The sequence below is a fragment of the Tricharina praecox genome (assembly GCF_024521635.1).
Source record: "Tricharina praecox strain CBS 144465 chromosome Unknown BZA05scaffold_59, whole genome shotgun sequence".
NCBI lineage: Eukaryota > Fungi > Ascomycota > Pezizomycetes > Pezizales > Pyronemataceae > Tricharina > Tricharina praecox.
Window position 1 is genome coordinate 16,033 of NW_026250461.1, and position 12,435 is coordinate 28,467.

At 55.5% G+C, this 12,435-nt stretch overlaps 3 protein-coding genes across 3 annotated transcripts; 2 read left to right on the forward strand and 1 right to left on the reverse strand.

The window, feature by feature from the left end:
• Nucleotides 1-2,438: 2,438 nt before the first annotated feature.
• BZA05DRAFT_231507 (uncharacterized protein) lies at nt 2,439-3,758 on the forward strand. Its single transcript, XM_051479822.1, has 2 exons — nt 2,439-3,142; nt 3,208-3,758. Exons 1-2 carry the CDS (start codon nt 2,658-2,660, stop codon nt 3,500-3,502), a joined length of 780 nt encoding a protein of 259 aa, XP_051334575.1. The 5' UTR covers nt 2,439-2,657; the 3' UTR covers nt 3,503-3,758.
• Nucleotides 3,759-7,528: 3,770 nt separating this feature from the next.
• Nucleotides 7,529-10,678, forward strand: BZA05DRAFT_231658 (fungal-specific transcription factor domain-containing protein). The gene is made up of 4 exons (XM_051479825.1): nt 7,529-8,523; nt 8,592-9,172; nt 9,256-9,930; nt 9,986-10,678. Exons 1-4 carry the CDS (start codon nt 7,760-7,762, stop codon nt 10,645-10,647), a joined length of 2,682 nt encoding a protein of 893 aa, XP_051334576.1. The 5' UTR covers nt 7,529-7,759; the 3' UTR covers nt 10,648-10,678.
• A 786-nt stretch (nt 10,679-11,464) lies between these two features.
• BZA05DRAFT_422995 (uncharacterized protein) lies at nt 11,465-12,435 on the reverse strand (the record flags this gene model as incomplete). The annotated part of the gene is made up of 3 exons (XM_051485850.1): nt 11,465-11,823; nt 12,158-12,183; nt 12,350-12,435. 3 exons carry the CDS (start codon nt 12,433-12,435, stop codon nt 11,465-11,467), a joined length of 471 nt encoding a protein of 156 aa, XP_051334577.1.

Consider the following 12,435-nt stretch of genomic DNA (forward strand, 5'->3'; position numbering starts at 1 on the left):
AGATCGACTGACTATTAGCGATTGACCGCTGTGGATGTTCTCGATATATGTTGCTATGAAATTCTGCGCTCAGCGCTGAGGGCGGGGGCGGGAAGGGGGCAGTTGAAAGTGTAGCGACGATCTGTTGTCGTTGCGAGGCGGAACCGATGGATGTCCCTGGTGATGGCGCGGTCCTTCGAGCTCTACTCAAAACAGCCTCAGGTGACGAGTAATCTATTGCGAACAGCCCAAAATAAGCAGAAGCCTTTAACAACCCATCCCCCCCTTCTCCGCCCAGCCATCAGAAACACAACGACGAATGAAAAGAGGCACGAAGGAACGAAGGCAGGCAGGAACCCTTCGAATCCGCATCCTGCCTTCTTCTTCTTCCCTGCAGCAGCAGCAGCTGCTGCTGCTGCCCCTCCCCCTCCAGCTCCAGCTCCCCCAACCTCCCCACTCCTCCACCCCTCCCCATACAGCTGCAGCACTCAGGCTCACACACGCGTGCAGAAACCACACAAAGAACAATTCCCCACAAACGGATATTCGCCAAACGAACCTTTTCTTTCTTGCTTTCGTCGATTCAAAACGACACCTGGTCCCTTTGCAGAATCCTTCTCCTTGTCCTTCTTCTTCTTTCTCGTCCAGCAAGCTAGCGAGACTTCTTTGTGCACGGAGGGCTGTTGTGAGACAGCAGCCTGGCCGGTCGACTTGGAACGAACGAGCGAACGAACGTGAGGAGAATGCGGTGCTTCAGCGGTGGAAGGATGGTGATGATGGGTCGCCAGGTCCCACCGAAGAAATAAATGGCAAGTTGAAAATGCACTCGAGTACTCACCTAGCAAGCGGCTGTCGTGATTTGCGTGATGGCTCGGTTACGGACCTTCCAGAGGAGCTGCGAGCTATGTCGACCGACACTTACGATGAGAAAATACCAGGCTGAAGCTGGGCCGTGCTATGAGAAGGACGATGACGACGACGAAAACGACGACGGCGACGGCGGGAAAGCGGCTGCGACGGGGACGACGTGATGCACTCGTGTTTCTTCGGCAGAGTACGTGAACGCGACAGAAAGATGGAATTGAGCAGTGTAGACAACACGCGCGGTACGTTCAGGTAGGTGGTGATTTGCAAAAACCCAGTTGCAGTGCAGTTGCAGACGAGATGTGGTGGAGGGAGGTTTGTTTTCTTCCTTTTTCCTTTTCCCCGTCCATTGGTCTCTGGTGGAATAGGGGGTTTGTTTGACCAGCCAGTAAAGGTAGGAGTGGGATGCGCTCATCTCCCTCCCCTCACCCTCCAAACCTGAACCCTTCCCCATCCAGCGCCATCTGATAAATTGCCGCCTCGGGCAACGCCATCGCGTCCCCCCCAATGATCGAACGGGGCTAGGTTTTATTTGGCGTGCGTGCGGCTACAGGGTCTCGGACTGAACTTTGAAGTCTGAAGTGCAGGGATCGACAGCTCAGATAATTGGGCCGCGAAAACACGCGGACGTCAAGAGTCAAGACTCAAGCCTCAAGCCTCAAGCCAGAGCTCTGGCTGTTGTTGCGGACCCAGCGCATGCTTACCAACCAGGAGCAGTTACCTAAGTGCTTAGTGTTGCTTGGTTAGTCCTGCAGCTAATTGTCCGTGATTTCTCGCAGACAGTGGGACACCCTAATTACGCCTGCAGCGCAACCTAGGTACCGACTTACCTACGTCCTTACTTAAGTGGTGGTTACCTATGATGCGGTGGGCTTGACGGGTGGGGCTTCGCGGAGACCGTTCCCGTCGGCTCCCCCTCCAGAGTCCAGAGTCCAGGCGTCTGGCCACTTGCCCCGGCACGTCGCACGGCACATGAATGATGGTGCCTTTCTGCCGCCCCCCTCATCCCAGCCTCCATCTGCCTCTTCGCTATCTACCCGAGTACTCTATTCTATCTACTCTTCTCTACAGGACTCTACGGTTACTCTACGGCTACTCCACGGTTACTTCCTACTCTACGGCTACTCCACGGTTACTTCCTACTCTACTCTACGGTTACTCTATAGTAGCAGCGGAGAAAGCGAACGTTCTCATCAGCCACATGGGCCATCAGAGCTACATGGGCCATCAGAGCTCTACGGGAGCCCGTGACATCGCTGCGATCGTTCGCAAAACTGGGGTTGAAATCCAACTGCAAGCCAGCTATGCACCTGCGCTCCATCGCTCCATGTTCTCCTGTACCCTGCCCTTCGCTTCCCAAGAAAAGAAACACTGATCCATCACTCGGGTCTCAACTATATTCATCGCAGCCGCAACAGCCCCGATGTCCATCGCGAATAGACTTCACGTCGACCAGGCTCCCGATCGAGATTTGTCTGCAACCGTTCCCACCTCACCGCCGTCAACGAACCGGGTGGATTGGCTCTCTTTGCGAGCGGTGAAGATCATCAGCCAAGCTAGAATGTTAACTGCCTCTTGCTCTCACAGACTAGCAAGTGGGGCAAGTCGTTGCAGCCCGATGATATCAAAACGAGTGCATAGGCTAGTGCCCAAGCACTTATTGCCAGCCTCAGAATGAACCCCAGGAGTACGATCTCGACACGCGGGTCCATGGCCGCAGTCCCGTTTGGAAAGGCAGTGGCGGAGGGGGGTCAGGCGCTACCCAATCGAGCACAGGATAAATTATTGCGAGATATGATCTGTGATCTATTATCATGTACGATCAACCCGAACAGATCCGATGCGATCCAGTCACAACCTCTCGCGGCTGCCCTGCGGGCCCACCCGTCACAAGTGCTGGCCTAGCCTTTGCCTCTACGCATCTGATTCGCGCGGTATGCCCACCCGACAGACAAGCCATGGAAATACCTTTCGAGGCAAAAGACCCCCTCGAGTATCCGCCTTCCCCGTTTGGGTGGAGGCAGTCCCAGACGGTACAGACTCTATGTCATCGGCCACGACAAAGTGGTCGTATGTTTGAAAAGGGTATTCGTCCAGCCGGGCTGGTTGAACTTATAAGCTATGGGCCTTCGCCTCTGCTGCACCATCCCGCCTTCCAAGAGCCTGGTTCAGTATTGCCTCATTCCGGTTCCCTCCAAATACTCACTCCGCTGGTCATCTTCCATCATTACACTATCCTCCTGGTCCTCCCGGTCATCCCCCATCACTGCACTATCTTCCTGTTCCTCCTGCTCCTCCTGTAACTATCCCTGATCTCCGCACTTCCCGTCCCACATCATACCCACCATCTCTCTCACCGGTCAGTCACCCGGCACAATGTCCCGCAAAACGGCCACCTTCGTTTGCAACATCTGCGAGGTCCCCTTCCCCTCCTCCGGAGCCCTCGCCTCTCACAAAGAGGATCGCCATGTCCTGGGACGGTTCCTCTGCATATGGTGCGGAAAAGTCTTCCCGCTCAAGATGGAACTGCGGGAGCACGGCCGACACTGTACTTCGGAGCCCGTGGAAAGCGGCACCGAATACTACCGTGCCTCCCAGCCAGAAAGGAAACGTGTCGAGGAAGCTTTTGGCGTCAGACACCAGACGGCTGCGCCCATGAAGCACCGCACGCCCTTTGCATCCTTCAACAATAACAACTATACCACCCAGAACGACAGACAAGTTGGTGGCGGCATGTACACCACGTTCTCGGTGGCACCTGCCAACCACAGCACCGCCGGTTCCTCCCAGCAGACGTACGAAGGGAGCTTCTATCCGCAGAATCCGTATGCGCTCCCCGGACCCGAGGGCATGCAGCACTATGCTCCCACCCACCCGCAGAACTCGGCTAGCTCCTCCTCCTCCGCTTCCGCTTCCCGCTGGATAGAGGAGCAGCAGCAGCCACGTGAGCAGCCGGGGTCCCTCGAGTACCACCAGGCCCAGGCCGCTGCCCAGTACATGGCCGGCTTACCCGTGAGCGAGGAGGAGGAGCAGCAGAGGTACTGGGCCTACGGGTATCCCCCCGCTTCGGGGGCCTGAGAGCCTGATTTGTGGCTCGTGATTCCGTTTCATTTCCCCTCCCCCTTACTAAGTACCTATCCCTTCACGGCCATCATCAGATGTGCGTTCTGCATGTTTACTATGATCCCCTTGGTTCGGTTTGGTTCGGTTAGTCAGGTGTGTATGTATCGTCTATTGGGTTTTTACTCCGCTGGAGTTTGGTGTGCATCGTCTGCATCGTATCGTCTACATTATCATATAGGGTTTTACTCCGCTGGAGTTTGGTGTGCATCGTCTTTACATAGGGTTTTTGCTCCACTGGAGTTGGTTTGCGTTTTGATTTTTGGATTCTTTGGGGCTTGTTCGGATACTCTATGTACCTGCTATATGTGTCCGGACGTTGTGTGTACTCTATACCTATTTGTTATTAGCTCGGTGGGAATCAAATGTGATACCTGTCAGCCATCCAGTCAGATACCTCCTGGTGCATTGCAAATCAAATCGTACTCACTGACTTTTCTCTCGAGCTGTTGCCACCCACCGCCCAACTGCCAAACTGCCAAACCAAACCGCCAACCCTCTAAACGGTGGGGAGAGGGTAGAGTGTGAGAGTCTGATAAGAGAGAGTGAGAGGGTGAGACGGTAGAGGATGAGAGTGGCATGATAACATAACCAGCCTACCTACTACCTAGTCAGTAAGTTAGTAGGCGGTGTAAAGCAGTGAGCACGGTACGATACGATACGGTAGTCCATATAAACCATGTGCACGCATGCCGATGCGTAAGTAGGTACTCCGCGGATATGTGCATACAAGTGCATTACTGGTACGGTAGTCTGGTAGAGTATTCTGGTATTCCTCGATCGCGCCACCGCCACAAGAAGCAAGCAGGAAGAAGCAAGCCACCAGTCTGAATCGCAATCCGCCTAGGTATGTACGGTATTCCATTTGATTCCATCGGATGGGATCGCTCACTCACTCGGGGCGAGTGCGGATTTTTGGTTTCGTTTATTCAGTATTCAGTAATTACTTGCGATCTGTCTAGGTGGATCATGGTAAATTGGTAATGTCTACCCGTTTCCACGCCACTGTACAACTGTCCAACTGTCCAACTGTCCAACTGTCCAACTGTCCAACTGGCTAACCCAACTTTCGTCGGGCGGCTTGATGTGACTCGGGGTGGCTTTTCCTGCTCTCCGCCGTGGTCTGTCCTAACGATGTGAGCGCACCAAGGAAGCAACACTAGGTAGGAGAGAGAGAGAGATCTTTAGTTTATGTCGGATGCAGCCCATCGAAATAACACTAGGAACAGATTCCATCGCATCGATCACTCACTCGGCGCGAGTGCGGAGCTGTGAGTGCAGGCAGAGATAGTGGAGTAGAGTAACTATTTCCAGCCCGAGCCTGAGCCACCGCAAAGCCACAGCGGATAGATGCGTCAGCGGGGGGGCCCCCACGCTTCGCGAAGGATTTCGCGGGTCGGGGCCGAGCGGTTGGAACTTGGCGTTGGGCCGCGTTGGAACACAGTTGGCACACAGTTGGTCCGTGTTGGCAGTGGACGCACAGTTACACCGTCAGTTATACGATTACACAGTGACACAGTTGCACGGTTGAGTTACAGTTACGTTTGAGGGCGGAACACAGTTACACGGTTACGTCTGGGCAGTTACGTCTGGGCAGTTACGTCTGAGCCTTTGAGTGACTGAGCCTTGAGGGCTTGTAGGTAGTGGTACGTACTGTAGATACTGTAGAGTACGTGCGATGTGGAACGTAGACAAGGCTTGTACCGTAGTTTTGACGAGTCGAAGGTTACTCTACCAAAGCTGCAGTTGCAAACTCTCAACTCCCCCGATGACCCGTTCGGCAACCCAGATGTTCAACAGCACGCCACACTTTTTGTGTGTATTGTGGCTCAGTTGACAATATGTATTATGCAGTGTCTCAAATTGTTAACTTGGGGTGGTGTGCCGAACGCGAACGGTCACCCATCGCCCGGAAACTGGGGGTTTCAAACTGTAGATGGTAGCTCGGTTTTGTGTGGTGGATTCAAAATGCCGCTGGTAACTGAACAGGCCGGAAGTCAGTAGGCAGAATGTATTGTACGGCACTCTATGGGTACTGAGGCTGAGTACCCACTATGATACGGTTACTACGGTACCTGTTGCCTACCACCACGATGATATGAGGGGAGCGATATGTAGGATATGTAGGATAGATAGGGGGAGGAGATCATGAGCGATGGACGAGATTAGATAAGGAGGAGTGGCAGGCCGGATCAGGTGGCCCCCAGCAGTGGAGAGATGGCTCTTATGTAGAAGTTGAATAGAACCTCAACTTCTCCATCGTTCTTCATTTTCACCGTTCCCTTTGCTGGGCTACGTCACTAGGCGCCGTACGGCTACTACGGTACAGTTGCTAGCAGCTAGAGAGTGGAGCTAAAAGGTTTCGATGCACTGCGATGCGACGGGGCCGGGGACGGGGATGGGAATGTCCACGCAGGCCTGAACGCGGTGCGGTACGGTGCGGTACTCCGTGTTTATTCCGCCGACGCGGTCCCCCTCCCCCGCCTCCCGTCCGCGTATTCTGCTCGTGTGCGTGTGTAGGCTGTCGTAATATGTAGACTCGTACCGTAGACTCGTACCGCAGGGGAAACGTTGATCCTGGAGACTGGACTCTGGAGTTCCCTGGAGCTCCCTTCCCTGTCTGCCCGGCAGCCTGGCATCCTGCAAAGTTCGGTCGTCTTTGCCCCCATCCCGCCCATCCCATGCCGCCCAAGCACAAATCCCTGGCTGGCCGGCTCGCTCGCTCGCCTCCACACGATACTACGCTCTGCTATGATAGTCTCCACGCGCTGGATAGGGCTTGCAGGGGCACGACGACCCAGCCGGCAACACCGAGCTCCACAACTCGGAGGAGCTGAGAGAAAACGGTGTGAGATCCCGAAGCCGTGCATGGGGTGAGGGAGGGAGGAGGGAGGAGGGAGGAGGGAGGAGGGAGGAGGGAGGAGGAGGGAAGGGAGGAGACGGAGAGGAGAGGTCTTGATCACTCTACTCTCACTCTCACTCTGCTCTGCTGCTCTGTTCTCTGCTCCTACATACTCTTCCTACGTACTCTTCCTGCGTACACACACTCTCTACACACACATACACACATCCCCCCAGAAACCCCCCGCCTCCCCCATTGCGCCCAAACCCCCGACGAAATAAGAACAGGAAGAAGAAGAACAGGAATCATCTGGCCCCCAGAACTGCGTGCGAGAAATTTAACATATTCTGCGTTTGGGCGGAGGAACCAACGTCTGGAAGAAAGGAGTCAAGAGAAAAGAGGAAAGAGAAGGAAGAAAAAAGGCTTATCACGCCCTGCAACTGGGTAAGTACGCATGCACACCCAACCGACCGACCCCAAGGAAGGATGGACCCCCTCCCAACCCAAGCTTTTCCGCGTGTCCCTGTGCCGGGAAACGACCACTGTTGATGGGTGGATGGATGATCTGACTGGCCTGGCCTGGGGCCTGGCCGATGGCGCATCTTTGCGATTACTCAACTGGACTGAACTGAACTGACTGGCAATGCGACGTAGTGCGGAAGAAGGAGAACGAGAAGAAGGGGAAGAAGAAGAAAGTAAAAAAAGAAGCGGAACAGCAGGGAGAAGTGGAAGGGCAGTTACTCACCCAGCAACAACCAGTCCCGCGCCGCTCCTACGCTTCCCGGCCCCACGCCCAGTGCCCACGCCCGCTACGTAACGCAACCACCCACGTCCGCCGCCCACCTCTCGCGCATATCCTCGCGTAGCACCAACGCTCCACCACCACCCACCAACACACACGGCGGGCACCCGTCGTAGTCGTCGTCGTCGTCGTCGTCTTTGTCGCCCGAGGCCATGCATACCAACATATCGCCCGCGTCGCCCGCCTCGGTCTCGGCCTCATCGTCGTCGCGAAAGCGACCCTCCCCCCCCTCCTCCGAGTCCACCACCACCACCACATCCAAGATTCCCGCGCCCACGACGAACCAGGCCACGACGTTCACTACGCCAGAGGGCCGGAAGAATTCCCGCAGCGGCCCGAGCAATGGCTCCACCGTCATCAGCAGGAGCATCCAGGCGTGCAATCGGTGTCGTGCGCGAAAGACTCGATGCGATCAGCAGTTTCCGAGCTGCTCGGCGTGTTCGAAGGCCGGTGTTGAGTGTGTGGGTATCGATGCGGCAACTGGAAGGGAGATTCCGAGGAGTTATGTCGACTGGCTCGAGAAGAGGGTCAAACATCTCGAGATGGAACTGAAATTGGAGCATCATGCGCCGGCACCGCCGGCGGCGGAGGAGGGGGACGGCCGTGGCAGGATTGATCCGATGCTGCAGCCGGCGGCTGCTTGGGGTGAGGAACGGACGGCAGATGGGGGAGGTGGAGGAGGTGGAGGAGGTGGATGCGGAGGCGGAGGTGCTGGGCAGACGGTGGACACGGATGTTGGCAGGATGCAGGCACACAGGGACGATACACCCAGGGACGATAGGGACAGGAACGATAGTGGGGAGAGTAGAGCGCTGCATCTACGACCTGATATCGAGAATCTGGTGAATCAGGTCGGGCTGGTTGGCGTGCAGGGCACAAGTGCTCCGGGTTTCATGGGTGGAAGTTCCGGCATCTCGTAGGTGCTCTTCCTTTTGTGTCTGCGGGAGACACTCCCCGGGGCGTACAACTGACGCAGATTTCCAGTTTTGCACGACTTATGTTCTCGGCGGTCAAATTGACCAACAAGGACTCCGAACGAGGGGCGGGAAATCCTGCGCCGTTGTTTGCGCCTCAGAACTCAGCCCCGGACTCGATGAATACTCCGGATCCCGTCGTGTCGTCAACTGTCGTCCCGCGTAATCGACAGCGTGCAACGCCGTGTCCGTTCCCGACTCGGGAGGTTGCCGAACAGCTGGTCGAAATATACTTCCAACAGGCTAATCCGCAGTTTCCGATCCTGTTCCGGCCGACATTCGACGTCGTGTTCCGAAGGTTATGTGATCGTGTGGAGCTGGAAGGAGGCGCTACAGTGCCCGCCGGCAGCGGCAATCTCCAGACCGACAGGATCCAACACTGGGCGGACCTCTACTTCGCATTCATGTGCTTCGCAATTGCTTCAGCAATGTCTCAGAGCACCGAAAACCTGCCGGAACGGTACCACGCATCTGCGATGCAGTACGTAGACTACCTCTTCATGTCAGCCTCGTTCTCGAGCAATAGGTTGGATGGGCTGAAGGGTGTTTTGCTTCTGGCTCTGTATTCCCTGATGAGACCTTGCAGTCCCGGTACGGAAGAGAAATCTATGCGCGATGCGCGAGTGCTGCTGTGTGGGGTCGGTTGCTGATGTTCGTTTATTCTCTCTCTCTAGGCGTGTGGTATGTCCTTGGATCCGCGTTGCGGCTGGCGGTGGATATGGGGTTGCACCAGGAGAACACGCCGAAAGCGGAGAAGACGTGGGATCCGGTGGCGCTCGACGAACGGCGGCGGTTGTTCTGGTGCACTTATTCCCTCGATCGGCAGGTGTGCGTGTACCTCGGCCGGCCGTTCGGAATGTCGGACGACGCGATAAAGACACCGTTCCCGGTCGACGTGGACGACGAATACATCACGGTCAATGGGATCCTGCCTCAACCGTTAGGCAGAAAGTCATCCCGTACGATCTCGTTGCACATGTTCCGGATCCGGAGGCTGCAGAGTGAAATACAGCAAATCCTCTACCAGACCACCGAGATCCCGCGGAGGTTCCAGTCGCTCGAGGGTTGGCGTAGGGATATGGAGGCGAGACTGCAGCATTGGTACGATACCACGCCAAAATCGCAGGATGAGGCGGGCTGTGGGTTCAACCTTTCGTTTGTTGATCTGAATTATCAACAGACCAGGCTACTGTTGTATGGCCTGTGCCCTGCGGTTCCACTGCCTTCCTCGGAGGCATTCGAGATCATTGCGGACTCGGGGAGTAAGATCATCAAAGCGTACCGCCATCTCCATCGGGAAAAGAGCATAAACTACACCTGGCTAGCTTGCCACAACCTCTTCATGGCCGGTAAAATTCCTCCCATCCCTTCCCATCCCCTCCGCAAACTCACAGATCCACATAGGAACCTCATATCTCTGCGCGCTCTGGCAATCACCTGATGTCCGTGCCGCCACCACGATCGACCAGATCGACTTCCACACACTAGCCTGCATTGACGTGCTCTCGTCGATGATCGAGCGCTGTCCCGCAGCACAGACGTGTCGCGATGTGTTCGACTCCCTCGCCTCCTCGACTGTCCGCCTCTGCAGCGACGAGATAATGCGGCCGCGCTCGCAAACCTCGAACCACTCGCACTCGGGCCACAGAGCAAAGCGGTTCCGTGTCGACTCCCCCGCCCCCCAGCTGGAGTGGGACTACTCGGCCCCGCAGATCCCCGCCAGTCTCGCGAACCTGCTGCATCCTCCGCCCCCTCCGCCTCCGCAACAGCAACAGCAACAGCAACAGCAACAGCAACAGCAACAGCAACAGCAGCAGCAACAACAACAACAACAACAACAACAACAACAGCAACAGCACCAACAAGAGTACAGATACGAATACCCGCAGCAAGAGCTCGACCCCATCTTCCGGATGCCGCTGGGTACCGTCGGCGCGGGCATGGACGGCAGCAGACTTTTCGAGATGATACAGGAAGTGGGAAGCAGCGGGGGCGTGGCGTATGGATTCGGTCTGGAGAATATGGGCGGACATGTGTGGGAGGGCACAGGGAGCGGGTGGGTGTAGTGGGGGTAGGTAATGTGTGACAACGGGAGGGAGGATAGCGGGGGGTGGTTTGATTTGGGAGTTTATGGTAGCTTTTTTTGTTTTTTGCGGTGCGGTTTATTTTCTTCATGGGAAGCGGTTTCTGTGGTTGTAACTATCTGCGGCGGTGGTGGTGATTCGAATAATTGAACAAACAAACCAACGTGAATGGACCATTCGGATTTTTTTCGGGATGGGATGGGAGTGCTCAGTGGAAGGCGGGGTTTTTTTCTTCTACGCATATGAAACTGGAAGAAAGTGATGTGCAGGTAGGTAGATTGATACGGTGTGATCTGCTTTTTTTGCTACCAAGTATGCCGCTATAGTGCATTCCTCGTCGTCCAAGATATTAGTAAGGTACCTAGAGGAGTTGTTCAGAGTTCTAGCTTAGAAGATTCCCAAGCGCCGCTGCCGGTATGTGACTAGCCAGAACTCATCAGCCCCGCCTGTACGTACGCCTGTACTTACTTACCTACATAAGTTCCCCTCGCCATACTCAAGCACGGTCGATCACTCGCCATCACCTCGCCCTCATTGGGAATTATAATGTACTATATAGTAAGTAACACACGCGCATGCCATAGTGGGAAAGCCCGAAGGAAGGATGGAAGTTATGGCTGGCTGGCTGTTACTCCTAACTCCAATATCACCATTCCAAAACAAGTCGTCATTATGAAAAGCAATTTTATTTTATTTATCCGGTATCTCGTCCTTTTCTTCAAAAAATTCACCCACTCCCACCCCACTCTTACCCCAATCCCGCCCGCCCAATCCCGCCCCCTCCCGCCCCCCCTCCCCTTCACGTCGGAAACCTCCACCCAGCCCCATAATCCGCCAACCTCAGCTCCTCCATCGACATGCCCGCCCACGCGGGCGACATGCAGATGCTCTGGTAGGCCACGGTGGGAATGGCGGGATTACGCGAGGCCCAGTACACGCCCGCGAGGTGCGGGTGGGATAGGGGCGTCGTTGGGGCGCCCCGCATGCACGTGGATGGGGACTTGTTGGCTGGGCTGGTGGAGCTGGTGGAGCTGGATGAGATGGCGGGTGGGTGAGGAGGAAACTTGGGGAATGTGAAGGTGGCGGAGGTGGAGGTGGCGGAGGTGGAGGGGGTAGTGGAGGTGGTAGGCGGATCGTTATTGGTGGTGGGATGAGACACTGTTGATGGTGGAAATGTAATGTCGTGGAGGGGAGAGTGAGTTATTTTGATTTAAGAAGTGGTGGTGGTGGTCGTGATGGAGGAGAGGAGGAGTGACGATGGTGGTGGAGGAAGAAGAGTTGTGGTGGAAGCCGAAGAGTTGTGGTGGAGTAAGAAGAATAGGAGTTGTGGAGAAGGAAGAGAAAGAGAAAGGTAAGTCAAGAGAGCAACCTAAAAATGCAGAGCACATGGAGTTCCAAGTCAACACATCACCATCACTCGGCGAATACGCACACTAGGCTAGCCAACACTAGCCAACAGCCTTGGTGCCCAATCAACGACACCAACACCCACACAACCTCGATCCAGCGCTACCTAGCCTAACACGATTCGTTGGGTGTGTAGCCGGAATCAACAACTTCGCTCCCGGAAACAAGCAACGTTGTGTCATTATAGCTCACTCGCGGTCGAGCGAGAACTTCGCTCGTGGGATGGAAGGTAACTAACTCTTACTCCCCACGCCAGCTCTCGTACATACCTACATACCATCGGAGAATGTACTCTATCGGAGGCTTGCCATCCGTCCGTCTGGTAGTGTCACTGCAGCTGTATATACCTAGCATTGGTGGCAT